Source organism: Anarhichas minor, unplaced genomic scaffold (genome assembly GCF_050575085.1).
Source record: "Anarhichas minor isolate MPS153535 unplaced genomic scaffold, ASM5057508v1 ptg000071l, whole genome shotgun sequence".
Classification (NCBI taxonomy): Eukaryota; Metazoa; Chordata; class Actinopteri; order Perciformes; family Anarhichadidae; genus Anarhichas; species Anarhichas minor.
In genome coordinates, this window is record NW_027466517.1 from 1,173,792 (window position 1) to 1,201,051 (window position 27,260).

General features: G+C 44.9%; 1 protein-coding gene across 4 annotated transcripts; it reads right to left on the minus strand.

Moving 5' to 3' along the window:
• farp2 (FERM, RhoGEF and pleckstrin domain protein 2) lies at positions 1-27,108 on the minus strand. 4 transcript variants are annotated; one of them, XM_076079358.1, is made up of 27 exons: positions 26,838-27,105; positions 25,923-26,156; positions 19,603-19,707; positions 17,852-17,894; positions 17,686-17,764; positions 17,294-17,391; positions 16,974-17,088; positions 14,541-14,688; positions 14,346-14,441; positions 14,052-14,215; positions 13,905-13,973; positions 13,719-13,776; positions 13,339-13,591; positions 8,856-8,992; positions 8,577-8,666; positions 7,765-7,898; positions 7,600-7,681; positions 7,253-7,490; positions 5,673-5,803; positions 5,510-5,578; positions 5,336-5,425; positions 4,028-4,110; positions 3,714-3,832; positions 3,336-3,499; positions 1,774-1,881; positions 1,524-1,675; positions 1-1,414 (listed from the first exon to the last, which is right to left on the minus strand). In XM_076079358.1, exons 2-27 carry the CDS (start codon positions 26,121-26,123, stop codon positions 1,321-1,323), a joined length of 3,120 nt encoding a protein of 1,039 aa, XP_075935473.1. In that variant the 5' UTR covers positions 26,124-26,156; positions 26,838-27,105; the 3' UTR covers positions 1-1,320. The 4 variants fall into 4 exon arrangements, 3 of the variants coding, with proteins under 3 accessions (XP_075935473.1, XP_075935471.1, XP_075935470.1); XM_076079356.1 differs by lacking the exon at positions 3,336-3,499 and adding an exon at positions 2,753-2,892 and having other exon boundaries at positions 8,808-8,992; positions 26,838-27,104; XM_076079355.1 differs by having other exon boundaries at positions 8,808-8,992; positions 26,838-27,103.
• Between the last annotated feature and the right edge of the window lie 152 nt (positions 27,109-27,260).

Consider the following 27,260-nt stretch of genomic DNA (forward strand, 5'->3'; position numbering starts at 1 on the left):
TGTGATTGCAACGATCTTTTTATTCGTTAGGATCTTTTCAATGGAATAAAATGAAGACTACATGTGGGGGGGGGGGGGGGGAGATGCGGGAGCAACGGCCCTGATGACGACTCTAAACAATAAATAGGAGTAACATATACCGTTTGTTAACCTGTTGCAACAGTCAGTCAGTCTCTCTCTCACACACACACACACACACACACAGAATGTCAGATGGTTTGGAGAGGACCTCCATCATCACCTTACGTGAGCAGCTCCAGTGGCTTCTCCGAACACACACACACACACACACGCATACAGTGGGGGGGTTAAAGATTCCAGTCTTCATACAAAAAAACATAACGGTTAATATCACGTGTGCATGTAGCGCACCAAATAACCGACAATAAGCGTCGTTGGTGTCTCCCATGAGCCCCGACATCATTACCGAGTACAATTACTTCAAAATGTGTTCTTCTGGTTCGCCTTTAGAGGGGAAAACCTGTGACTTTTGCACACTAGAGTCACCACTGCACAATATTTCCTCATGTTATCCCTATGCCAAAGAATAAAAGCAGGATACATTTGATATTAAAGAGAGAAATGTAGCACCGAACTGGCCGCAACGCTGCCCAACTACAGGTTAAAGCAGCTCCCTTTGAAACACGTGAAACCTCCCATTATCAGGAACGCTGCTCATACTAATACTTCATACAGCTTTATTCTTGAAAAAGATAAAAAAAATCTCACAAATGCTGCCAAACGTTTGCAACCAAAATCGTGTGCGTGTCAGATTTTCTCTAAACCTCCCATGCATCTCCAGACGACTTAAAACTTGCTTCAACATCCCGTGAACTTCCTGCTCGCCTCCGTCTCTCTCGCGCACACACACGCACACCTTCAATGCAGAGAGCACATTCTATCGTGCACCTTCATTTTTTCCCCACATACTGTGTATCATCTGTGTCCCAACAAAGCTTCAGTCATCACGTGCTAAAGAGTAAAATCCCCCTTTGTGTTGGAGTTGGTCCCATATAACAGTGTTTCCAATCAGTCCATCTATGTGAACGGCCCAACTGAGCGCTACACATGCAAAGAAAACACGGATCAAAATGTCTCCCTTTCATTATGTCCTGTATACTGACATGAACGTAAGCATTTTACAAACCGTTAGAATTAAATCCTTAGGCTGAGAAATGTTAAATACTATTTTAACTGGCTGCATCTTTCAGTCTGCTATTGTCCAAATCTTTGCTCCGCGTGAAAACGACAAAAAAAAGACTTGATGGTCTCTCTGATGCCCCGGGGAGGCCCAGCCTCCAGGTGCGGGCAGCATCCGATTCAGTTTCCGTTCATCTCCACGGAACCTCCTTTGGGTATGAGCAGGCTCATCCGGCCCGTGGTGCTGGCCGCGCTCTTGATCACCTCAATCCATCTGCGGAGACAAGCACACAGGGTTGTTTTTTTTTGTTTTTTTTATTAAACAAGTTTCTGCGGTTGTGAGGGCCGACCCCTCGTGGCGTGCGCCGCAACGAGTCGCTTACCTTTCGAAGGTGTACTCGCTCTCCGCCCGGAAAAAGTAAACGTGGGACTTGAACTGCAGCTTGAAGACGTACTCCTTGTGGATGCCGTCCGACTCTTCGGGGGTGCTGACCGTGTAGCCGAGCAGCGGCAGGCTGGCCAGCGGGAAGTCGTCCTGCAATCGAGAGACGGGGAAACGCTTTCTGAATACAGACCGAATGCCTCGCCACTCTAGCAGCAAATGAATTCATCTGTCAGGTCACCAGTGCTGACCTGGTGAGTCTTGTAGAAGAACAAGCAGAAGTTGGTGAAGACCACCCACAGTTTCTGCCAGCCGTTGCTGTTCTTGAACTTCCTCAGGAGGTAACCCGACAGCTGGTTCTAGGCAGAAAATAATAAAAAAGGTTGGACGGGTGATTGTAACTGATGTTTTGTTATTTGTGGCTGTGTGGGAGCGCTTAGTTGTGACACCAATTACATAGAAAACTTTTGCGTATTTACCAGGGCTGTAAAAGTGTGGAGGTGTGCTCTAACTTTAAAATGCTCACTTCTTTTTGCCAATAGAGGCTTTGTTTATGTAATAATGTGGAGATGAGTCGCTGTTGGGTATTCACGTTTATTTCCTTATTTCCATGCGATTAAAGGACAATTACATTTTATCCTCCCCTCAGCTCTGGCCATTGGTTAGTTATAGTAAAATTGGATTAACCAAAGTAATTGCTGGGATCTTGGAAAGCCGAGATGTTGCTAAAAACTACCAGGTAAAAAAAAAAAAGACTTGCTTTACTTTCTATGGCTGTGAGCATTCTGTGAGCAAGACTTCCTTCAATTGTGAAGAGCCAGACATACTCTGTTCTGGGTTACATTAGTAGTCTCTATTCTATAACATTTTCCTCCTTTTGTAACAGTTTGTAGTTGCTTTTTTTTGTGTGTCTTAAACCGGAGAGCTGTGGCTGCGTTGTGTGTTTTTGTATTTCTATTTGTATTTAACTTGTTTTGTTGTGTAGGTACAGTTTGAGATGGATGATGAGTGCTGCAATCTGGTTTTATGCTGTGTGATCTTGTAGAAATAGACGACAAAATGTGATGCATCAATAAACAAACCAGTGTGAAACCTTAATAAAAATAAATCAGTCAAAATGTTTGATTCTCATTGGATTTCAACATGCAATTAAAAAAAACATAATTAGCCGTTTTCAGGGGACTCTGATTTCTACTGAGAATCCAGGGAGAAAGCGCGTGGCCCCGGTACCTGGTTCATGCGCAGGTAATCAGTGAGAGAGAGGTTCTGGTTGCGGTACCAGCAAACGTGTGTGATGGTGTTTGGTCGTTGGCCCTGACCGAGGAGGTAGCGAGGAGGAAGCTCTGGTGAGATAGCCGGAGAGCCGTAGACTGAGAGGGCGAGGAGACAAAAGAAAAGGGGCGAAAAGGGTGCAGAGAACAGGGTTAGCGTGTTAGCTTAGAGAGGAAGAAAGGGGGAAGAAAAGTCCTCGAGGTCTGTGGAGGAAGAAGGTGGAAGAGAAATCATTTATTGCGTGCACATTATTAATACCCTCTCGATCACAAAGAGCCTTCCGGGACAGTCAAACAGATGAGTTGCAGGATATCAACAGACACCAGGAGGGGGGAAAAAAAGAGGGAAAATGAAAATGTTAGAAAGAGGAGGTGACACGCAGAGACGACGGCAGCCGCTCAAATCTGCCGCTGCAGTGGTGATGAATGTCAGGTGCACGCGAGTCGAACTACTCGTCGTCTGTGTTTTTCCGCTGATGTGTGAATGGGTGCGCGTGTGTGTGTGTGTGTGTGTGCGTTAAACGTGGGCGGAGGAGGAGTACCTCCACAGCCTGGCTGTGATCAGACATAGACACACTGGTGTTGCGGTGCCAGCACACGTGCATGGTGGTGTTGGCGCGGTGGTGCGTCTGCTTGTCCAGCGACGTGTGTGACGAGTTCATGTCGTCCTCCGACTCCTGCTCCAAAGAGACCTCGTCGGACGATCCTGGGGAGGGGGGAGGAGGAGGGAAGGAGGAGGCGGGACAGGAAGTTGTTTGGAAGGGATTAACTGAACATTTGAATGCGTTCTGTATCCCAAGGAAAAAAATATTTTCTTTGTCACTTGAGGAAAAATATATATATTTTTTAAAGTCTCCACTCAATCAGTGCGGCAGTCAGTGTACGTCTTCAGGTAACACTGAGGGAATAGAAGCTCTTACGGTTGGAGTGGTCGCCGAGTCCTGCATCAAGGAAGATGGTGGACTTCTCTTGGGACTTCTTGGCCAGGTCAATGGCCATGTTCAGGTCCTCGATCCACTTCCCCATCTCCACTTTAGAGCTGGAATCACAGACAGGACAACCGTGCACCGAAATTACACGTGGTGACAAGTTGTGTGCATTTACAGCATAGAAAACATAACGTAAAATATAATATTCATAATAAAAGATTCTATATTATTTATCTAAAGAAACACTACAGTGCAACTTTTGGTCCAATAAAAAAAAATAAAAAAAAAAGGTTCTCGTTTCTCACCTGGCAGCCACGACAACGGTCCTCTGAGCAGAGTAGATGGTGAAGCAGTGAGGGACCGACCACTCGTTTTCACTCTCCTCAAGCTAGGAACAAAAGAGAAACCCAGACAACGTCAGCCTGACGCGGGAAGCATTCCATCCAAAAGACACATCTGTCAACAATGAATGACTTGAGCTTGGGGATAAAAAAGGGGGGGAAACGCAGGCGGGGAGTCTGAATGGAGTCACAAACAGACCTCCCAAAGGGCCTCTACCGGAGCATTAACATGCGTCTGTGTGGAGGTAAACCGTGATGATCATACAAACACCTTTTGGACCGCAGGAACTTTCCCCAGGTACTAGGAACCTTTTGAGGAACTGTTTTGACAGCAGGGACCAGGGTCTACGGTAAGCTTTTTACTTTTTTGAAAGTACAGGAACTTTCCGGGTGTGGTCTACAGGGTTGACCGTCGTTGATTGGTCAAACACACAGTACAGAATTCAATCATCAAACAAGGAAGAATCTCTAGAATGGATTCAGGACGAGGGGAGAGCGTTTCTCTCGGTTTGATTACATAAAAGTCAAGTTAGGGAGAGATTAATAGAGATCGCGCGAGTGAGAATCACTGTGCTGTTTGACGGCGTTTGTTTCATTTCTCTCATTTCATCCATTACAAGGTGCATCAGTACATACTATGCTGCAGTAAACGTCTTCGCAGTTTTTAGATGAAACAGGCGTGCACGCTGACCTGCGACCACCACCAGCAGCAGCCCTCGTCCCATGTCATGCAGGCTAATTTGCCTAATCTCCGCAGGTCTTTAGACCTGCTATGGAAACGCAGACAACAATGGGCTGCGGGAACCTTTTAGTCTCGAGACTAAAATTCTCGGGAACTTCTTGGCTGGATAACGTGGGTTTACCTTCCTATCAGTTCCCACCTTTAAGTCCAAAACACACCCATCAGTTGTGGCAAAAAAAAAGAACATCTCTTATGTCCTTGCTTGTACTTTATCATTTGAGACGTCCACGGCTCGATATACAAGCACAGACAAGATTTTTGCATCTTGAGCAGTCTTTTGGCGACCCGTCTACACGAGCGCGGGAGAAGAAGGGTGGGGCCGGCGGAGCTCAGAGGACTTACCGGTGTATCCAGCACTATGAGCTGCAGCCAGGAGTAAAAGCAGAGACATGCAAAGTTAGGACACCCAGGGGCCCTTCCCTTCTCGACACACTGATCACATCATACACACATCGGGGTTTACTATTCCTCTACTAGAGCTGTGGTGGGATAAACGTTAGAAGAGGGCCAACGAGAGCGTAAACACTCACGATCATGCCGTGAAGGGGCAGCTGGCCGTGCACTTTGAACTGATTGGTCGCCGTGACGCCTTTGCTCGTGTAGAGGAGCATGTCTGAGAACTGAGAAGAAACATTTAGAGTTATCTTTTAGGAGCATTGATGTGTGGAAATTACAGTAGAAGTAAGCAGTAGTTTCGCACTAACCAGGAAGAACATCCTTTGCTGCAGTCCTTTCTTGGTGAGCTTGTACAGACACCCCTCTCGTATGAACTCCTATGAAAAAAAAAGAAAAAAAAAAAGAAAAGGAAGGTTCATCAGACGGCTTCCCCAGCACCCTCTACCCCCCGCTCGCCGTCACTGCACTCACCCTGCCTGGCCCCGTCAGGTTCTCTATGCCGATCAGGTCTCTCTGCAGCTCTGTCAGCTTCTGGAAGTTCTCCAGCCGGATGAGGCTGCTCTGGAGCTGGGTGGCGATCTCGGCCACTTCCTTCAGAGCCTCTGCAAGGGAACAAAACCCACAGTAATGGTTAAAAAAAAAAATTGAATTAAGACCAGACTACATAATATCCGTCTGATCATGGACGGGGGGATGAAAACGAATGTTGAGCACGTTGACCAATAGGAGCGCAGAGCACTCTTTCCGAGCAGCGCAAATACAAACGTGGCAAACGGAGAAAAGGAGTGAGGTTTCACCTCCTTTCAGTGACCATGCGACCATTTGACCGCCTGCTTTTGGTCGGGACCGTTGTGTGAAATGAATCACACATGACTCTGCATACATTATGCATGAGAAAAAGACGGAGCGATTCATTCATAAAACCATGATAACACATGTGAACACTTCTTATTTTCCCCCATTCCCATGAGAAAAAGCTGTGGCTGGTAGCAATAGAACCACTCTAGTCTTGGTACCGCCTAAGGCCAAAATCTTCATTCTCGATATTTGTCATCTCATATCTCGAAAGCAATACATTTCATGATGTAGCATGTTTTCTGGTCAGTCAGTCAGAATGTGAAATAACCACATGTTTAAGCCTGAATTTGTACAAATGAAGTCCAAAATTATCAGATTTTCTGAGAAATATGAGTTAACATGTGCTAGTTTATTACTACGTAACTGTGTATCACGATACCTCCATATATGATTTCATATCTTCCTTTGAAAGGGGATAAATCATCATATTGAATTATTGCCCAGCTGTAGTTCCACGTCGGTCGAGGTTCCAGGCGAGCTGAGCCGATTTCCTAGAAGGTAGAGTTACGACACTGCCGACCACTGATTGGTCAGAGAGAATAGTGATGACCGCCCACACAAACCCGCTGTTTTATAGTCAACAGCGACCGCAATTTTTTGAATTCACTCGACCCAGTTTTTTTTTCAAATGCTGGCTAGCAAAAAACTATGCAGTACAATTGACCTGGTACAGATCCTCGGTTTGGTTGCTGCTGAAACTATTTCAGCGTCCCGTTGAAGAAGATGTCACGGCAGTTTGGTGACAAAACGGAGTTGAGTCGAGAAGAGCCGTATCATGCAGTGAAAAAAAACGAGGCATAACTAATAGACTCTCTTTACACTCTTTAAAGTCATGAAAGAGGTCTAACATACATGTCTGTCATGTATGTTGGACAAGTCATGCAAAGAACTTATTCTGTGATCACCCGACTGGACACAAAGAGATATCATCTAGTCAGATCCCAGCGTGATTAAACCTTTTTTACTTTTTATTTGCCATCTTTTCAAATGTTTTCCTCATGATTTAATATAAAGGACTTGGAGCTGACTTTCATTTGTGAACATTGTGATGCAAATGTTTTGTCTCCATCAACTACCACTATCTCAACCAACTAAATGAGACTGTTATACGTTATAAATAACCGCCTCATTGAAGAAAAGTGATTCAAAAGTCATATGATTATTACCGACACCTAGAAAAGCGGAGCGCTCACCTTTGCAGTCGTCGTGATCGCGGTGGGCGGGAGAATAATGCTTGCACAGTCTCTCCAGGATGAGCTTGTAGTGCATGAGGCGCTGGATGGGCTTGAGCAGGAACGTGTTGAGGGGCAGGTAGCACACCTTCTGCAGCTCGAACTCCTTGTAGACCGTCTCCAGCTTCTTCAGCCTCTTGCTGGCCTTCTCCAGCTCCGTCAACACCTCGTCGTGTTTCCGCAGGAAGCCGGTGAACTCCTGCGGGCGGCGACAATAAAACACACGTGCGGCGTGAGGCACGGGACGTTCCTGCTCGCCGCTCTAACGCGTGTGTGAGTGAGAGTGAGAGAGAGAGAAGCGTTCTCACCTTCAGAGCGCACATGTTCCTCAGCATCACGTCGCCGATCATCTGGTAGTCCCCCTTGACGTGAGCGTTGGAGCGTCCCTCCCTGCGGAATTTTTTTTGTCTTTATTAGCATGTCATCGGACACACGTGTTGTCACACAGAGACACACTTGAAGGCAGCACCTACCAGAGAGCCAGCCTCTGGTCCAGCTCCTTGAGGAAGCCCCGGTGGAACTCGTAGATGGGGTCGATGTTGGAGAAGAGGAGGGTCATCAGGCCTTCGGGCATGGCGTTTTCTTTGATCACAGCGCTGCGGAACCACTGAGGAGCAGGAGAGGGACGACCGATTATTCATGCCTACTACACAGACTGGTATGTAAACATGATCATGTATGAAAATGAGGTTTATGAGTCGAGCATTTCCTCTTTAAGACGTTTAACAGAAAAAGCAAAGCAACCGAAGTCTGCCAGAGGAAGAATTGATGAGAGTCCCAATGTAAGGCTTCATGTTCAGATTTATTGAGAGTTTTGTTAGATGTTTTTCTTTTTTATCCTCCAGTTCAAAAGACTCATTACACAAAATCTTCCATCTGTTTGAGAGCCTGTGGGCCACACAGAGCAAATTCTTATCACGTCATTAGGTCCTTTCTGGCTCGTGGTTCATGAAGATTTAATGAGAAAAAACATTTACATTTAAAGATACGTAGGAGAGCTGTAGGGCTGCCCCCTTAACTTTAGATTGTTCAGTCGAGAATACTTTACATCGATCATTTGTTTAATGTGAAATGAATAATTAAAGTCACACGGGTCTGGTTCACTGTTAATCGTTTTACCCGTCTTTTGTTATTTACTTTCTTTTGAAAAGTTCTACATACTTAATTTTTGTATTATTTAATTTGACCATTTTTGAAAAAAACACAAGTAAATACAGTCCAGGCTTCTACATTTGTTTTGAAATAACCACATTATTTCTACCTGGCCTCGGTAGCAAACACTCACCACAGTGATGACCTCGAGGTCCTTCAGGTACGTCCGCTCCGTGGTCAGAATCTCTTTGGCGATGAAGTAGGCCTTGTCGGTGGGATATCGCTGAGGGAGAAGAGTTTCAAAACTGAGCGATGGACAACATTCCCCTGATGACGAAATACAAACGCCTTCATACTGACAAACGGTTTAGAAAATCATTTCTACCCTTAAAAAAAAAGGGGGGGGGGCATGTGAGCGGTGTACCTTCCTCCTGCCCTCCTCCTCCTCCTCTAGCTTGGCATTGCTGCCCACCTCGCTCAGGATGGGGCTCTGCAGGGGCGATGGGTTCTGGCCCGGCAGGCTGAGGGTGGACATCTGGAAGGAGGGAGACAGGCAGAGGGGACCCTTGGAGCTGAAGGGGGAGGCCTGGGGGCTGTCCACGGCTGAATCTGTGGCAGAGGGAAAAGTGACATGGAATAAAATTAGATTTTAAATCATTTAAGTCTAATAAATATCCTTTAATTAAACTACAGTGTGAGGAAGTTGGGGGAAGTAAAATGTGAGCTTTAGAAATTGGTTGAAGTCAAATCCTTAACTTCATCTTCATCTAACCTGGTTTCCTCTCCGAAAGAAAAAACACCGCCCGAGTGTTGCACGTCTCAACAAAAGCAAGCCGAACGCCTCATCACACGCGTCGGGCCCACAAACGTAAAGGGGAGACGGCGGAGCAGACCAAATTAAGTAATGGTTCCCACATCTCCCCCCCCCCACCATTGTTTTCAGAGCCCTCAACAACAAAATGATTCATAGCCAACTTATACGAGCTCCGTCTCAACAGAACTCCTGCTTTTGTTCTGCCTCAAATTAGGAGACAAGACCAGCAGATGAAACACTGGGCTACACAGATCACCACAGCTGTTCTTCCACTTCTAATGGAGAGAGAGAGAGAGAGAAAAAAAAAAAAAAAAGGAGGGGGGAAGGCCTAAAAGGAAAAAAACACTACTCGACCCGGAAATAATTGCTCACGCAAAGACTTATCAGGAATGTGGCTTGTCTGGAGGGCAAACGGTCGTTTATAGTTTATCCGACAGGGAACGACACGAGAGGGGAAGAGAAGGAAGGTCGGACGACGAGTTTGCTGTGGAATGACTTGGCACAAAGCCTGTCCAAACACACACACACACACACACACACACACACACACACTGAGCTGGAATTAAGTTGAGGAATCTTTGTGTACGAGTGCACCCCAACCCCCGACAGCAGACAAGTGTGTTGCCTCAAATTTAACAAGGCGGCGTGTGTTTACTTGTTGCACGTAGGCGTCTTTTTTTTCTAACGTAACAATGAAGAGTGTTCCGTATTAATAGGAGGATGAAAAAAAGAAACGGACCGACTAAAGTGAGGAGTCAACAGAAGCTGCTGCAGCTGGATAAACAAAGGCTTTTAAAGAATTCTATGTAGGATCCAAAATTGATCCTGGGGAGTTTCATTCGTTTTTTTTTTATTATTCAGAAAATGATGAGGCTGAAACAGCTCACCGTTACACAATATCTCCAGTCTGTTGTCTTTGTATAAACCCCCCCCAAAAAATCTTATATACATATCAACAATGCCGTTTTCAGATTTGGGACTCAGAAGACGAGGGCAAGATAAACTTCTTCCGTCATGATCTGAACGTGTAACACTACTGGAGTTTCTGTTAAAGTTTGTGTGTTTTTTAAATGTCGGTCTGCGTCTGAAAAAAAAAAAAAAGAAGAATTTTAAGTCTGACATTCATGGTACCCAAAAGTGATGACTTTATTCTTGAGTAAAAACATACACACATGAAGTACAGGTTGTTTATAATAAGTCAATATACATGTTTCAGGGTTACGTGTTGATTACTTGGTACCTAAGTGCAGTTAAGCGAAGCTGGTTATGGTCATTGGTTGGATCTTTAGTCGAGATGTGGGGAGAATCACAAAAATAAGAAAGAAAGGCCACCAGGACAAAACCCTCCATCAGACCGACCAGCTCCACACGCTCTCATAGTTTAGTGATGGCACATGAAACGACAATGGCTGCTCACCATCCTTCAAAATGACAATGAGAACTGCTGAGTATGTAACTATTGCCTAAAAGAGCAAAACTGCCCCTTTCCCACATGGATGTTCACCGAAAACATCCCGACGCTAATAGAGAGTAACCCGGAACGCACACCTGAGATACGCGTGAAAGGCATGTTGGGTGAAAGAAGAGAAAGTAAGTGCTTAAAGGCATGGCGGTGCGAGACACACAAAAAGACTAACCTGTATAGAAAATAGCAAACTCTGCAAAAGCCAAGTGGAGTCAAGTGGGCTCAGACAAAAAAAACATTGCACTTTGCAAGTCAAGACTTTCTTGAGGAGGAAATGACATCAGTGAATGTAAAAAATACGACCGATTTAGTTAGATATCAACACAGTATTAGCTTGTAGTGCTGACTTTAAGACGGACTTGTCGAGACCAGACGGCACACGCATGTTTTTGAGGCCTAAAAAAGAAGCTCTGTGCATGCTAGTGTGTTAGCGACGTACCGTGTTAAAGCTATCGACTGCTCCTATGCCAATACTTGAACATGAAAAAAAAATAATACCAGCTGATATAAAAGCACTGAGATATGAATCGTTATTGTTACTGTGCAAAAAGACCTGCCACGATTCCTTCCAATAAACAGCAAACCACCTCGTTGGTACCCTGAAGACAGCTAAAGCCAAAAGATGCTGAAGGGCCACGTGCCAGAAAAGAGACAAACATCAACCTCTAGTCGTGAAATTACCTTTTCCTACTTTACCCAAAGGGTGTCCTTGATTTCTAACAGTTTCAAATGTTGATAAGACCTTCTCAGCTTTAGTAAGTAGGAAGTATCAGACACTATAATGCATGGTTTACCAACTGTGTGCTACAGAAGCACAAAGCCTTACATACGTACATGTGAGAGGATACATTCATTCAGCAGAAAGTGGTGTCAACAGTGTAGTTTACTGGCTCACTAGTACACTGCTTACATTCTTTAACTAAGCTCAGCATGAAGCCAAAACACTCCGGTGTGTCTATTTCTATCCTTCAGACGTAGTGGGCCTACAGGACACCCACTACGTTCATGCTGTGGACCGGTGTGATGTGAAGAACAGCCAGCAGATGTCAGTGAGGCGCACAAGTGAGGATCACTGAACCTGGACGACTATGTTGTCTTCTTTACCCTGAGATTAGAGACGCATTAAGGATTTTCCGCGATATCGGTTTCATTAAATTGAAACTATTAAGGTGGATGCAGAATATTATTCTGACATCCCGAGTTAAATTCCTATGTTTTTAGCAAAAGGGAGGCAAAACTAACAAGACATTCCTACGCTCATGTGTACTTTAGTGTTTTAAAAAAGGACTTGAAAACATGTAATAAAAAAGATACAAAGCTTCCAAAGTAAAAGCACAAAAAAGTTTTGCATTTCCTGAAATGCTCGAGGGATTCACCCAAAATGCATGATCGACATCTGCTCTGAACGGGCTGAATGTTGCGGATAAGACAAAGAAGACTGATATATATATACTACAGACTGACCGTGGCAGGGCTACAGCAGGTCAAATTACTGATCAAAACTTAAAAGCAATAAGTGCTGCTGCAAACCAACATATGGAACAGTTGATGTTTCCCGCCACTCATCAGCACGGAGAGCTAAAAATGAAAGCGTGACCACAGCGGGCGGACGGAAATCCCTCCACGTTTAAACACAAAGACAGCCGGACACGTTCACGTGGTGCAACCGTCTTTGTCTTACGATTATTAAAGGTTGCCGAGACCGTATTATCAAAGAGTGCTTAAAGTTATTCATCATTAAGTGCTGGAACAACACGGGATTCTACATTTTAATATGAGGGGATCCGGACGGGTCAGCGAGTGCCAGGGCCTGCAGGTTGTGGTACTGCCGGAGGAAACCCTCTATCCCGCCGCTGCCCAACAGCAGATTACTGTGAAACAGTTTCTGCTCGGGGGGGAGGACGCTGTCGGAGCCCCAGTCGGAGTCCGTGTCCGAGCTGCCGTTCCCGGAGCCCTCGGTAGCCGTGGGCGGGTAGCTGAGCTGCTCGAACTGCTCCACCAGGTCACCGAACTGTGCGGCGGAGCTGCTCTCCGACCGCACCGAGTACGCCGGGAAGTTGACCATGGAGCTGGCCTCCGACTGGATGTCGGAGCCCGGCAGGCAGAGCGAGGACGAGTCGCCGCCTCCGTAGCCCGCCGACATGGACTCGCCCGCCGAGATGAGCCCCAGGTTGTCCAGGTTGCTGCACTCGGAGCGGCTATTGACCAACGAGCTGGTCTCGGAGTGGCCTTCGAAGTTGTCGGGGAAAAGGCGTCTGTTCTCAAACAAGTCCTCGATGCCCACGCTGGACAGCGCGTTTCCGCTGGGGTAGGAATCCTCCGCGTAATTGAACCGATCTTCCTCGAGCCCGAAAGAGTAGGCCTCGGCCCCGCCGCCGTAAAAGGAGATCTCGGTGGGATCGTCATCTATGAACTCCTCGGTGACGTGCAGCGGCGAGTTGGACATTGAGAGCGCGTGATTCTGTGTGGCACGCAAAAGCTTCGCTTCGAACGCCTCGGGCGTAAGGACCCCCTTCCTCTTCCCCCCACCCCCTCCCACCGAGGACCCCGTGCCCCTTCGCCTGCCGCGCTCATTATCCTCATTGCCATTTTTGGAGGGCTGCAATTGGGAAGTGCCACCCTCTACACACACAAACAAGGGGCTGCAGTGTCCTGCTGCCTGATTTCTAGGGGCACCTTGAAAAGCGTAGTGAGACGGAGACGCGGCCTTGACAGGTTCTTCCTTCGGAGGGCTCGGGGGTCTGGTGGCCTGCAGAGGGGACTGAAGCTGCTGCTGCTGGGGAGGCGCTGGAGACCGGCTCGGTGTGGGCAAAGGCCGTGGCTGGAGCTCTGCTCGCGGGAGGACGCTGGAGATGTGCGCCGGGTGGAAGGACACGGTGGCGGAGGAGGGGGAGCCTGGGGCACCGAGACTGTCGTTGAACAACAAGCTCTGTACACAAGGAAAAAACAGAGTGGGGGGAGGAAGAAAAAGAAAAAAAAAAAAGAGGAGAAATTAATAAATGAAATTGTATTAGTTTACTCATTAACGTTTTTGCTCCATTTGTAGTGCCACTGACCTGTTTTGGCACATCTGTGGTGAAGGAGCGAGCAGACATCTGGATTTTACTGTTCCTCCTGAACGAGAAACAATTCAATGAATCATTTATACGAACGCAGCGTGGAAAACATTTCTCAGTCAATACTCGAGAAGACAGCGCGTCTTTCTGATAAACAGCGTGAAGACTTTGTATGAAAACACTCACCTCTGGTATGGAGTTCTCTTCGCACCGTTTTGCCTGACGTAGTCCACGAGTTGCTTCTGAGTCCGTCCACTGACAAGAGAGAGTTCTGAATTTAAAAAAAAACACCTTATGGGATACGTGCCTTTGTCTATTGTCCGTATGTGGTACCTGTATCTGAAGGAAGAGCCTCTGGTGAAGAGGATGGCTTTGGATTTGGGCAGGGGTTGGTCGAACATGCGGAAAAACGAGTGGTACTCCACGCAGATCTTCCAGAAGATTTTACACTGGTCTCGAGTGGCCATCAGGAACTCCAGTGTGTCCTGATGGGGCCCCTGAAAACACACAGAGAAAGACAATTAAAACCACACAGTATATTGGTCCCTTTTACGGTGGATGTGGAGACTTACGGATAAAACAACGCCCGACATTGGCATTTTCTGAATCAAGACACCCGATACGTACGTGAACCTCTGGGTAGAGCTTGATCAGGAACCTCTTTCTCTTGAAGCTCAGTTTGCGAATCTTGGACCAATTGAAGGTGTTTATTTTGGTGTTGCCCTGGGAGAAATGTTAGAGGAAAGAAATAACCTTTAGCGACATTGTTAGGGCCCGAGGGTCACGTCCACGAAACACAGCTGGCGTGAGAGCGGCAGCCACCTGGAAAACCTGAAGGCCCATGTGAGCGACGGCGAGGTTGATCTTGGAGCCTTCCCGGTCGGCCGCTGGGTGGAAGCGGACGCCGTACATCTCCAGTTTACGGGCAATTTCCAGGATTTGGAAATCTGATTCAGCTGGAGTATGGCCCCTGGAGTGGACAAAATGTAGGAGAAAAAAAAACATCAACACTTGTGGGTAAGAACAGTTCCTCCTTGGGCCTCTATAAGGCTCCATTAGACCAAATTATACAGAACAATGAAATTACCCATTGTGATTTAGCAGAAAACCCCCCATTTACCAAAATAACTACACCGACACAAATTTTCTCAGTGCAGTGAACAAATTGATGATCGGCCTTCAGCTCTTTAAAAAAAAAAAAAGAAAAAAAAAAAAGACTGGTAATATTTCACCACATTTGTTACAACAAAAATATATCGGCCTTCTATCAAACGACTGTTCTGTCAATAGGCAGATACTGTGTGTTTGGGTTTTCTCTAGAATAACTAACAGACATTGCCAGCAGCTCATAATTAGCTAAATCAATCATTTCTCTGAGCCCGGTATTTTCCAGGAGCACATTTAGATGATGGATTTTGTTGAAGGCGCCATCAATACTGAAAGATTTTGTTTGATTCTCCGTTGAATACACGATGCCAGAAGCTCACTGAAACGGCACTCTTTCTCAAACTGAAAAGGTTAATGATCACAATCAATGAGGCTTCAGCAGTGTCTTTGATTTCAAACACAGTTGTTGCATCGCGACTCGTTTGCAGCACAGTGTGTCCTTAAATCCCTCACAATTTCCAGGATTTATTTAAAACCATGGGATTACAACCAAACAGCATGCTAGGGAGACCTATCCATCCAATCATCACCACATTCTAATTTTGTTCATCTGCTAAGCACTGGAAATCTCCTTAGGGCCCTCCCCTGCCCCACTGGCCTTATGGCTAATAGAGCAGGCCAGAGCAGGGGATTAGGTCGAGGGAACTCGCTGCTTGTGCTTCCAGGGAAGAGATTAGCAGAAGGTCTTTACACGCTGGGCTGAAAGGAGCCCCTATTGGCCGTAGAGTAGCGCTGAGCTAACGAGGAGTCTGGCGGTGGGAAAAGTGCAACGAGCGGGTTTTGTGAGACTCTGGACTCTTTGAGACGGGGCAAACCCTCTCATTACGGTTGTTTAGCAGGAACGGGGTTTTCTCAGCTCAGTTACCTCATTGCAGTTTGTGTTGTGAAGCCACATTAAAAAAGAGACAACGTGCCACTGTTTACACATTGCAAAACATTGTTTTTCCTGTGATAAACCCTGTGGGATAGGAATAGCGAGCGGCGCTGTGTGGTCACGACTCAAAATGTCGGGTTTTATTCAACATTTAGCTGGAAATGTTCAGTAGCATTCATTTGTAATTTGTATTTCTTCCACTGCGATCTCAGGGAACAAACCCACGATGTGATGGCGCGGCGAGGTCAAACAGCAACAGTCCTAACAAATCACATTTACTCTCGTTACTCTTAAGAGACTGAAAAAAACAAAAGGTATAACCATGCTACAGCACTTTCTATTTCAACTTTGGACTTTCATTTTAAGTCTCATCTGTTAGAGACTAAAAAGAAAACCAAAACAAAATAAAATATATATATATATGACGGACTGTACACACGAGAGTTGAGCAGAAGCGTCCCGTCTGCAGCTGCGACGCAACAATGTGCTGGCACTCAGCTGGTCTATTGTGTGTTAGCGGTGAGACAATGTGCAGAAATAAGTGTGTGCTACTTAGCGGCATCAACACAGCTGCTGAAGCAGCTGTAAGGGGGTTCGCTTTGTCACTGAGGTTCAGGAAAAAAACGATAACTCTTTGGTTTAATTCAAACTGGTTTACTCCCCGACTGAATGTTCAGGATGTTCGTTAGATTTAAATTTTTTTTTTACTAATGAAGGTTACAAACAGAGTGAAATGACCCTGAATGAAGTATCCAAGCGGCAGCCATGATGAGAGCTGGTCGAATTCTCGAAAGGAAAAGGTGCTTCACTAATTCCTTTCTTACCTCCTTCAGCGTAGGGTACACCGGACCATCCTTAACGAAACTAAAAGGAGATAATGCCCACAATGCTTCGGCAGCAACATTTAAAGTGATGCACCACTCGGCGGTCAGCAACGTCTGACGGCGCTGTTTAATTGAGCATTAATAGAAAACATTCTTCTTAGGAGGTGTGATTTGTTTTTGCACAGGACTCGTGGAGGTTGTCACGGTGCTCATTTCCTATGTGTTATAAATAAAGTCGCCTAGCACAAGTCCAGTTCTTGGTTCTCTTAGCAGAAGTCCTCATGAATCCTCCTTCGTGTCTGACCTCGAACCTCATGACATTTTCCAATCGAGGTCAAAGGGAAAGTGGTTAGGAGAAGATGTAGGAGAGATGGGAGTGGAGCGACTTACAGGTGCCTGCGGTGGAGCTCCATGATCCTCTCCTGCACCTTCTCTTGGTACGGCAACAGCTTCGTCGTCTTCAGGAAGTCCCGGTCTGCTGAGTCGTCGTAGTCGCCGATCTCCGCTGTGGTTTGTGGGAGAGCGACACGTCAGTTTTTCTGAGCGAGTCACGGTAAACGTAAACATGAAGCGAGGCCCCGTTGGCTTTTATTTTGAGCGTGGGCACAGTCGTTTTATAGCAATACCAAAGATTTGACTTTTTTTTTTATGCCTAGCTAAAACGCAGTTTAATATAACAGTCAAATAAAAGTTAGCAGCTTAAAACGTACACTGGACGAGGTGAGAGGCCAGCAGGGCTCCGGTGTTTTCTGTGCAGATCAACCTGGACTCCATCAGATCTCTTTTCATCTGCAGCGAAAATAAGTACCTGTGAAAAAAATAAAAATTAAACAAAAAAGGCTTAGTGTCCATCCAGTAAAATAATATCTCAAAGCAGGCCTTCACAAAATACCTCCTCAAATAAACACATGCATCGACACTACACCGACTGCAGCAAAGCATTCAAAGAATTTCATTAACATTTTTGGGAGGACAAATACGATAATGCTCTGAACACCGTAATCGTGAGCTTCTGAAAAGAAAAAATCACTGTATTTTCTAAAGCCCCTCGACACAGGCACGAGATAAAGGCAATATCCAGAAGGAAATTACAGTCACTGACCTCGTGAACTCCTCCTGCAGCTGACCGGGGTCCGGAGGAAAGAATTTCACCGACAGTCTGAAGAGCGCATTTGCCGGTCCTGCAAAGAAAAACACGAGACTAGATGCTCAGCGCACAGATACACTTTCATTAGGCGGGATTTGAGCTAATGTTTGAGCTCACTTACTCCTGACTTGTCTCGCAATGGGTTTCGTGGGTTCCAGCCAAACCTGAAGAGAAAGAAATAGTAATCATCTTCGCCATAATATGAGAAATGTTTTCTACGAAATGTTAACAGATGGTACCGGCCGGACCGTTAATGACATAGTGATTGTAGGTTATGTCAGCATCTAGCTGATAGAATGATGTGTGTGTGTCTTCGCTGCAGAGGCCTGCCTGCCCTGCTCCATCTGGGCCTGATTGAGAGAGGAATGTGCTCGATGCAGACAGACATGTTGCATAACACGGTGGTGCGGAGATGACGCGCTTTTGTAGGCCAAACCCGGAAGTTAGTATCGCACTGGTTCCCTCCACAAAAAGCCAATGGGTTGTTTTTACATTGGATTTTGTATTATTGCGGTAAAATAAGCTCTGTGGCAAACAAGATAATGTTCACAAATGTTTGAAGCGTAAATGCAATCGGCAGAAGTAAAAAGCTAGCGAGGGAACCTGAAGTGCAAAAATGCTGACTCATTTCCTGGTTTTTAAAAAAGGACTCCTTCCTGGCATCAGCTGATATTGGCCTGAATCTTTTTCTTAGTTTCTAATTACAAAAGGTGTTGATATTCAATGATTCAATGTTACAGTTTAGACTTGTGACATTATCGGCTGAATGCAACCGAGCGACCAGCCGGCACACCCGACGATGGTTTTAAACCAAAAAGCTTAAAACTGCAACAACGCTTCTTTGCGTTCTTCTTTGTTTTTTCAGGACTAACTCTTCTCTTACATGTGGCAGAGGAACAATTAAAGAAAAACAGAACTGCCAAAGTAAGATGTAGTTGAACTTTAACCTCAACTGTCATTTCCCTTTTTTAGTTAGAGGCACTTAGTCATTTCCATTTGTAGTTGCTGGGCTTTGAACATAGTGCTCGACTCTTGGCGTGTAAAAGCGTCTTTCAAACAAATATGTGTGTGTGTGTGTGTGTATATATATATATATATATATACATATATATATATATATATGTATATATATATATATATATATATACATATATATATGTATATATATATATATATATATACATATATATATATATATATATATATACATATATATATATATATATATATATATATATATATATATATATATACATATACATATATACATATATATATATATATATATATATATATATATATATATATATATATACATATACATATATATACATATACATATATATATATATATATATATATATATATATATATATATATATATATATATATATATATATATATATATATATATATATATATGGGGTATGGCTTCTTAATGCTCCTGCTGCTGAATATATGAGCTAAAAAGCCAGTGGGCCAACAGAGGCTCCACTCTCCTTGAATAAGATATACAGTGTGTTCAATATCTCTTCTCTGTTGCTTTACAAAAAGAAGAAATCCGGTGGTCTTGAATTCCACTTATGTTTCTGGAGGAATGAAACACTGGAAAGTCTGACATTTGTGTATAGGGTGCTTGTGCCAGACGAGTTAAAAATATCCCTAGATTATATACTGTGTGAGTCCAGTAAAAACAATACTACATCACCGTTTTGCACTGCTGTGGAAAGCTACAAGAAGAGCAACTGAGAAACAACTGAACAAGTTGTTGCCAACAAGCTGTAACCTTTGCTGGTCAATACCAGACTGACATGTGGGTTCCTGGACGGTCGATGCATTTGAACCAAAGACGCGGCGGCGGCTGGTACGTACCCAGTTCAACTGCATGTTCTGAAACTCCAGGCCAAAGTAATCCCTCTCTATGAGGTTGCCTCTCAAGAAGACCTCACAGAGGAGAAACTGTCCAACAGCTTTCGGCTGAAAGAAAAAGAAGGAATCATTATTTCCATCACCGTGCCAACACAAAGGTCTTAAAAGCCCACAGATGAGACATCTTACAACCTCAATAAACAGAAAGTTTTCACCACAAAAAAAAAAAAAAGTCTGGAGAACAATATAGCGGATCAACAACATAGGTGATCAACAGACAAAACTACATTTGTGTTTTTTTGCTTGGGCTGAGGTGAGGAGGGCCATACTCGTGTACCGTCTGTGTGGTGCAGAAGATATTTGGCATCTGAAAATGATCCACTTCACGTGTGCTTTATGGCTGCTTATGTTCCATCTGTCAGTTCAAATAGTTTCTGGATGAGCAAGTCAAAAGGCTAAAACGCTTCCCACTCTACAATAAAAGAAAAAGTTATCTGGAGCGCAGCTAAATCTGCCCAAGTTCACCCTTTGGTACGCTCTGGGGTTTGTTTTCACTAAACGACGAGCTAATTACTACGTACTAAGAACACACTGCACTTGAGGTTTTGGAATCCTGGCCCTTGACTTCTTTTTTTTTTTGGAGGGGGGGGGGGGGGGGGGGGGAATAGCCTGAAACATCTGGTTGTAATGTAAAATAGTATTTTTAAAAGCCGTATTAAAAAAAAAAAAATGTAAAAAAAGAACTGCTTTGCATTGGCTGAAGTAAAAGATTCCCACTCAAAGAGCCGCGGGAGATTTACTGTAGTGAAGTCTTTTCATTGCTTTGATACAATCGTGTGTTCTGCAAAAATAAATAAATTGCAGGTGAAACCTTCTGGCATGACGTCTATAAATGTAGGAATCTGTTGTAAAACAGCCCTCTTCCGTGCATTTACAGTGTCTGATTACAGCCCGACCTCAACCAAAACGTGTGTTAAAATACTTTGTCTGAGTGCGGAACAGACGTCCAATCCGGACAGCATCAGTAAACGTATCAGCGGCCAAAAGTGAGGAACGTTTTTTAAAGGGACTCTGCCTCAGTTTTGACTGGTTCAGGGGAGTTGTGCCAATGCCGACTCAACAAAAGAGTCAGCGTCGTCATGCACCGAGCTCTGAGCAGACGGGGTCAAACATCTGAAGTGCTTTTGTAATCTTCCCTCTGGATTCAATAATCCAATAATCCGTACTTTCCCTTTTAATGTTCACAATGTTGACCTCTTTCAGCAGATTTACAGCATGCTAAACCGGCACAATGCGTCCAATCAACTTGGACATGGAACTCAAATGTATCCACCTCTTTTTTTCTTCAATTTTCTTTTAACAAGCTATAAAAACTATTTAAATAAAGCGATTGGTTTGACAAGAGAACCTGAACAAAGGGAGATCACAATATAAACAGATGTTTTCCCCCTCAGGGTAGCAGCCATGAGTGAAACTACTCTGTGTTACTCATTAACCCTCTGCAGGAATGTGAAACTGCATTCACAGCACTATTCCGTCTTCTTGAGGGGGAGAGTAAAATCCTTTATCTTCCAAAATCTGAGAACGATGGATGACAGCTGGCAAAAAAAAGGGACACGGTACGCTACTGTAAAATGAAAATAAAAATCACCCTCACATCCTCCTGCATGAACATACAGGAAGTTTGAATCATCTACCTGGTTTTATCTCCAGAGGAGTTTCTACACGGTATCTCCTCACACCGCAGACATTTGCAGATCACTTCCCCTCACCGCTGACCACGCCGGCTTATCTGTGTGGTTGCTGTGTACACTTGCGGGCACACAGTTGTTATACCGGCCTTGAAATATGCTCGGCATTTCTGCATTCCAGAACAGTGATGAAGATTGAATTCATGAATATATACGATCTTTGCAGTCGGCCGTTGATTTGCTGTTTTATATTGTAGCCAAATTGAAATATCTGGGTTTTGAACTGTTGGTCGTGCAAAACAAGCAGTTTTAAAACAGGTACTTTGGGAGATTATGATGAGCATTTTTCTAAATTTTATTTCACAATTTGATATTTTATTTTAAAAGATTATTTTCATTAATAATACCACTGATGAATTGATAAAACAATTGTGAGTAGCAGCTCCACATGTTGCATTAGAGAAAAGTGAGTATTGTGAATCCCTCTAGTTTAATGATCACAATTATCATGACTAATGATCATTCCTCAATCATCTGAAAGCATGAATAAAAACGAATTCAATTAGATTATTCACAAAAAATATATCAAAAAATGTGGTCGACATTAACCGACCCGTCTTCAACCACGATTTATCTAAAACCATTCTGCCGTGAAATCCTGCGGGCTGCTACCCAACAGTCCATCCGGCGTTTTTCAGTTCGAGCGCATCTGTGAGTTTGTTCACACCAAACTTGAGACCTCCGTCTCATCTCTGGGCTCTAACGTTAAGGCCGGTCAGTGGGTCACCCAATCAAGCTCAGAGAGCAGTAGGGATTATTAGCAGATGTTTCTCTGGGAGACAAATCTTCCCGTGTGTGTGTGTGTGTGTGTGTGTGTGTGTGTGTGTGTGTGTGTGTGTGTGGACGTGTTAGAGTGCGTGTTTGTGAGGGGAAGAGAAGGGGGGGGGGTGGGGGGGGAGTGTATATACACGTGCAGGGTTTGAAAGCTGCTATGCACATAGAACGAAGAGGGGAAACGCATAAAAGCGCAGGTGACCCAGACGTCACCCAGCCCGATTTGGAATCAAAGGCCTGGGTGTAGCTCGCATGACAGGTTTTGAGCGTGGTTCATACTCCCCCAGCCAACCAGTAAACAGCAGTGGGGCTGGGGCAGGACCTCCTACTGACGGCAGGGGGTGTGTTGGGACTTGCATTCGACACAGCGGGACGCACATTGTCAGAACACGCATTTTAAAAAGCCCTGCACACCGGTGGCCTTTGTCACAAGTCTGCGAGGAGACATCTCTCAGATCGAGCGGTCCTTTGATGCTTTTCTCAACTAGAAGACTTTCATTTAAAAAAAAAAAAAAGGCATTGGTCAGGATACACCTGAGCAGGAGCGTTTGTTTTGGCAGATACACGCAATACTGTGGTAATCGGGATCAGGTGGTTTATTTCTCTTTTTTTTTTTAGTGTGCCTTCTGCTCAGGTCACCTGTGTAACCCAGATACTGTCAACACTCGTCTTGGCCTCCAAAACACAGAAGAAAAAGTATTAAAAAAATAAAAGAGATTACAGGTGGGAGTGGCTGCCAACTGCTCCCAACGGCAAAATACAATACCAGAACAATAACAGCAGGAGAGATCACACAAAACAAGTCCTTCTATGCACTTGAGTGTTTGGCTCCTTCAGCATACAGCGTGACAGTGGGAGCGCTTCGTAGAGATGAGAGCCAAGTGCTCAGCTGTACTGGCTCATTGTTTTTGACACGAAACAGACGCCCAATTCCGCTTTTATAACCTCCAATACTAGTCTGATATGACTTTATCTTTTAACTATTGCAGGATAAGTAAAAATAAATATTTCACACAAAACACAACAACATCCAGACCAAGTCCATCTTGGAACAAACAGAAAAAAACAGCACATGCACAAGTTTTGCAAAAAACAACAAAAATTGATTCTGCTGCAGGCCAGTGGTTGAAATTCCAAACTTTTAGCAGGGCTCCACTTCTGTGTGTGTGTGTGTGTGTGTGTGTGTGTGTGTGTGTGTGTGTGTGTGTGTGTGCGTGTGTGTGTGCGTCCCCTCCCCCACCGCCCTGACTCAAACTTTGTACTGGCCACGACTGCTCCCTCTGAAGAGCTGCTCTTTTAACACCAGAGGCCATCCACCCCCACCCCCACCAGCAACCCACTTGGTTGTCAACCCCTCTACTTATGTGCTTGTTTGCTAACACTAAAGCAAAGCCACCCCCTCCCGGATTCCCTCCCACCGATGCCCCGACTGCACCGCACTTTCACACGGCCGTGGCTCCACGTCCAAACCCTGGGCCCTTTTTATTTGAGAGTTAGGGCCCCAGCAAAAGAAGAAGGGGGCTGGCTGTTGGTGGATAAAAGGAGCCTGTGTTTCCCCTGCCATGCCTGGGCCTGGCCTGCCCTGTCCACAAACCACAAGGCTGAGCTTTCTCCTGTGCTGCTGGCAGCGGGGAGGGGCCCTGTGGACGAGAGCCATGCGAGAGCAAATGTCTGCTGGATGACGACGACCATGCTGGGTACCTGCAGCAGACGGAGGCCACGGATCAAAGCAGCTCTGATCTGATTTGGCCGTCGCAGCACCACGAACACGCGTATTCAAATCGTACCACGTGTCCACGCGGTCACCCCATCATGAGAGTAAAATCCGTTACGCATTACAGGTGCAAAAGCATAAAGCGTGGCAAAGCCAGGACAATATCTAGTGAGAGGGTGCAGGTAATGACGGACGATAAAGACTTTGCACAAACGACCAAGGCAGCTGAGCAATCAAAACGCCACCATCGGGGGAGGCGGTTGCATGGACGACACAACCATTCAACGCTGCAATTTTGTATCTATTTTTGCATGAAGAAAAAAAAACTACAATCACAATGCATTTTTCATTAAAAGGGGATTGTGGACCCATAGACGATATATAGCACACAGGCAGTTCTGAACACTAGTCATGTTAGCGGATGTTTTGCTCTGCAGCCACTCAGTGCATAGACAGAAATACTATTCTCCTAACAGCCCACGACCCTTTCTGTGTGAATGAACAGCGACATCAAGCAATGTTGGCCACCAGAGCCTCTCAGAGGCCATCTTGTCCCCGGAAAAACTGCAGTCTGCTTGACAACAGGATTGCCGTCATTCCCCTTTTTGCAGGAGGTATGTACTTCTGTCTGCCACCTCCTATAAACACCAATGTCCAGAGCATATACTTTGAACTCTCTGGGTCAAACTGACACAAAAAACAAACTTCTTGAAAGTTTATTTTCCTTTGAGATGAGCAGGGATCCGCTTCCAGACAAATTAAAACTTGTTCCCGTCACATTCTATTAACGCAAGACTTTGAGACAACATATGGTGCATAAGATTATGAAATGTCCGTCTCAGCAGTGCCCCCAAACTACATCTGCCAGAACAGTTAGTGTTGTGGCAACGCAAGGATTTAGGACAGAGTGGTTGCACAAGTTAAACACACCAACCTATTCTCGTAGAATGAGTGGCCCATAAGTCTAGATTTATTACGCTGCAAATAAAAACATTGATCAGTCACTGACGTAGGCGTTTATTCATTGTGGAGAATCCACTCCGATACCCCCCTCTCTCACACACACACACACACACACACACACACACACACACACACACACACACACACACACACACACACACACACACACACACACACACACACACACACAAAAGACAGGAAACTTGCTCTGATAGAGTGGCTTCCTTATTGCTTCCTATTTGCCTTCTGAATGACTCCAGCGGCAACTTGGCAAGTAAACATCGGAAAGCACCTCAACAGTGTGGATCTAAAAAGTTTGCCTAAACTAACAGCCAATCTTTAAAAAAAAATAAAAAAAGGATTAACCTCTCTGTAAAGTAATTACAATGAAAAGGAAACATGACAGCCGTCCTGCTTCGTTACAGACCATGTTAATGGTAGCTAATTACTTCTAAAATTCTGTGTAATTTGCCTTGCACTGTATTGCTTTAAAATTTATTTTTTATTTATTTTAAATATGATTATTTTGTTTTTGTAGTTGCAGGGATGATGGCAGAACAAAGGAAACCAACATTTGGGAGACACTGTCCTGTTTGCCAATTTCATCAACATTCAAGTCAAAAAAAAGAAAGAAAGCATAACACGAGACTAAAAACAGGAGAGAAAATATTATTGGGAAGCTATTCCAGCAACCTCCACACAGGAAAACACAAGCTGATGATTCAAGAATGAACCAGTCGTTTCCCTTGAACACACAGGCTGAAACAAATTAACTTAAAATGGTAAACATAAACAAGCTCGAGTCCTGGATGGCCATATGATTTGCCAATGCTTAGGAACAGAAAGTACTTAACTACTACTTGAGTTGAGGTGACAGCCAATAAACTAAAAAAGTACCCTGGTGAGTTACACTAAGTTACCCGAATAAGAAGCCATAAGGAGGGAAGGGATTTCAGCACCAAAGCCATGTGGCATCTGTCACCAAACCCCGAGCCACACGCACCCCCACGGTAGCCCGGGTCAGATGTAGCCTGCTGTGCGGCACAACCGTATCAACAGTGTCAATAAAAGAGCATGCAAGATGCACGGGGACTGTGCGCAACAGTCCAGGAGACACTTACGTCGACATCAAAGAATTCCTGGGAGTCGTCCAGCCCCTGCACGCGGATTTGTAGCCCTCGTCCGTGGTTCTTGCTCCCGCTGACCATGTTGCCGCCGAGGCTCTGGCCCGGCTCCAAGGTGCTGATACCGGGGTTGAACTGGGCTCCCAGCCGTATGCCAGGGGTCTGCAGGACCCGGTATGAACCCTCGAGCTCCCCCATTTTCTGCTCAGAGCAGCTCCCCCCACCTCACTCCTGCAAGCACGAGTAGGACGGAAAATGATCACCGAGTTTGGCGGGGGGGGGGGGGCAAAAACACGAGGAACCTTTTCGTGGTTAAAGTAATGTCGCATTGTGTCTGGGGTGAGTAAATGTGTCATGAAACGTGTGAGTGTTGTAGTATAACTTCAATAGCGTCTGCATGTTACGTTCCCAAAAACAAGTAGCTTTAAGCCGTTTGCAGACACGCGAGGCTCATTCATAATACGTGTAACACACAGCGTTGACATATCGGAGACCAGAGGCTAATATACACCCGAGGTATCTATGTGGCATTCAACAGGAGTGTAGGTGGAAACCCACTAGAAAGGACGACATTAAAGTACAAAACGAAACTACGGAGGACCCATAAGACTCTACGTTTATTAGCGTGCGTTGCATCTGGGCCTAAGTGGGTCAGCTACACTTCAATGTTGCACTTACCAACATTATTAAAGCGAGAAAAAACGTTCACAAACGATACATAACTCAAGTTTATTTTCTTTCTTTTTTTAAATGGAGCTCAGTGGATAACGTTGTTAGTTTACAGACGTGGAGCGAAACGAAGTATTGATACCCACAACCGAGTTTTCTCTCGGGGGAAAAAAAAAAAGTCACACGAAGCTAACCAGAGTGTCTACATGTGTAAATGTGTCCATAAAGTAGCGATAAACTTACCGTCTTGATCCGTAACGAAACTAAATGCTAAAAGTTAGTTACACCGCAGGACACTACTGTCCATGGTAGTCGTCGTCCGACGGAGTGCGTATTCAGACTAGTTTGTCATTGGCTAAAACAGTCCCAGTCGTCCTGCCATTGGTTGAAATGGGGCCGAGGAGTGAAGATTTGCCCTCCTTTACTTTAAATAGCGTCGATGGACGGACGGATATACTGCACTGACCGCCTGAAAAATTACATGTTGTGGCTTTTTAATAAGGCGTCGTGGAAAGTTTAAATAGTGTGCGGGTTCGTTCCTACGTGTGTTGAATCTACAGGCCGGTGGTTGTCGACACCCAGAAGGAAATTTATGGAAAATATAGTTTTATCTGATTCGTTTTATCTGATTTGACTCACAGAGCAAAACAGCCGTTATTTAAGTTT

Coding starts and splice junctions, on each gene's coding strand:
- farp2 (XM_076079355.1), bottom strand. CDS start 26,123: ATGGGGGAGCTCGAGGGTTCATACCGGGTCCTGCAGACCCCTGGCATA. Junction 7,491..7,599: donor GGAACATGTGCGCTCTGAAG/GTGAGAACGCTT, acceptor CGCCGCCCGCAG/GAGTTCACCGGCTTCCTGCG. Junction 3,500..3,713: donor ACTCGGCGACCACTCCAACC/GTAAGAGCTTCT, acceptor CCCCCTCCCCAG/GATCGTCCGACGAGGTCTCT.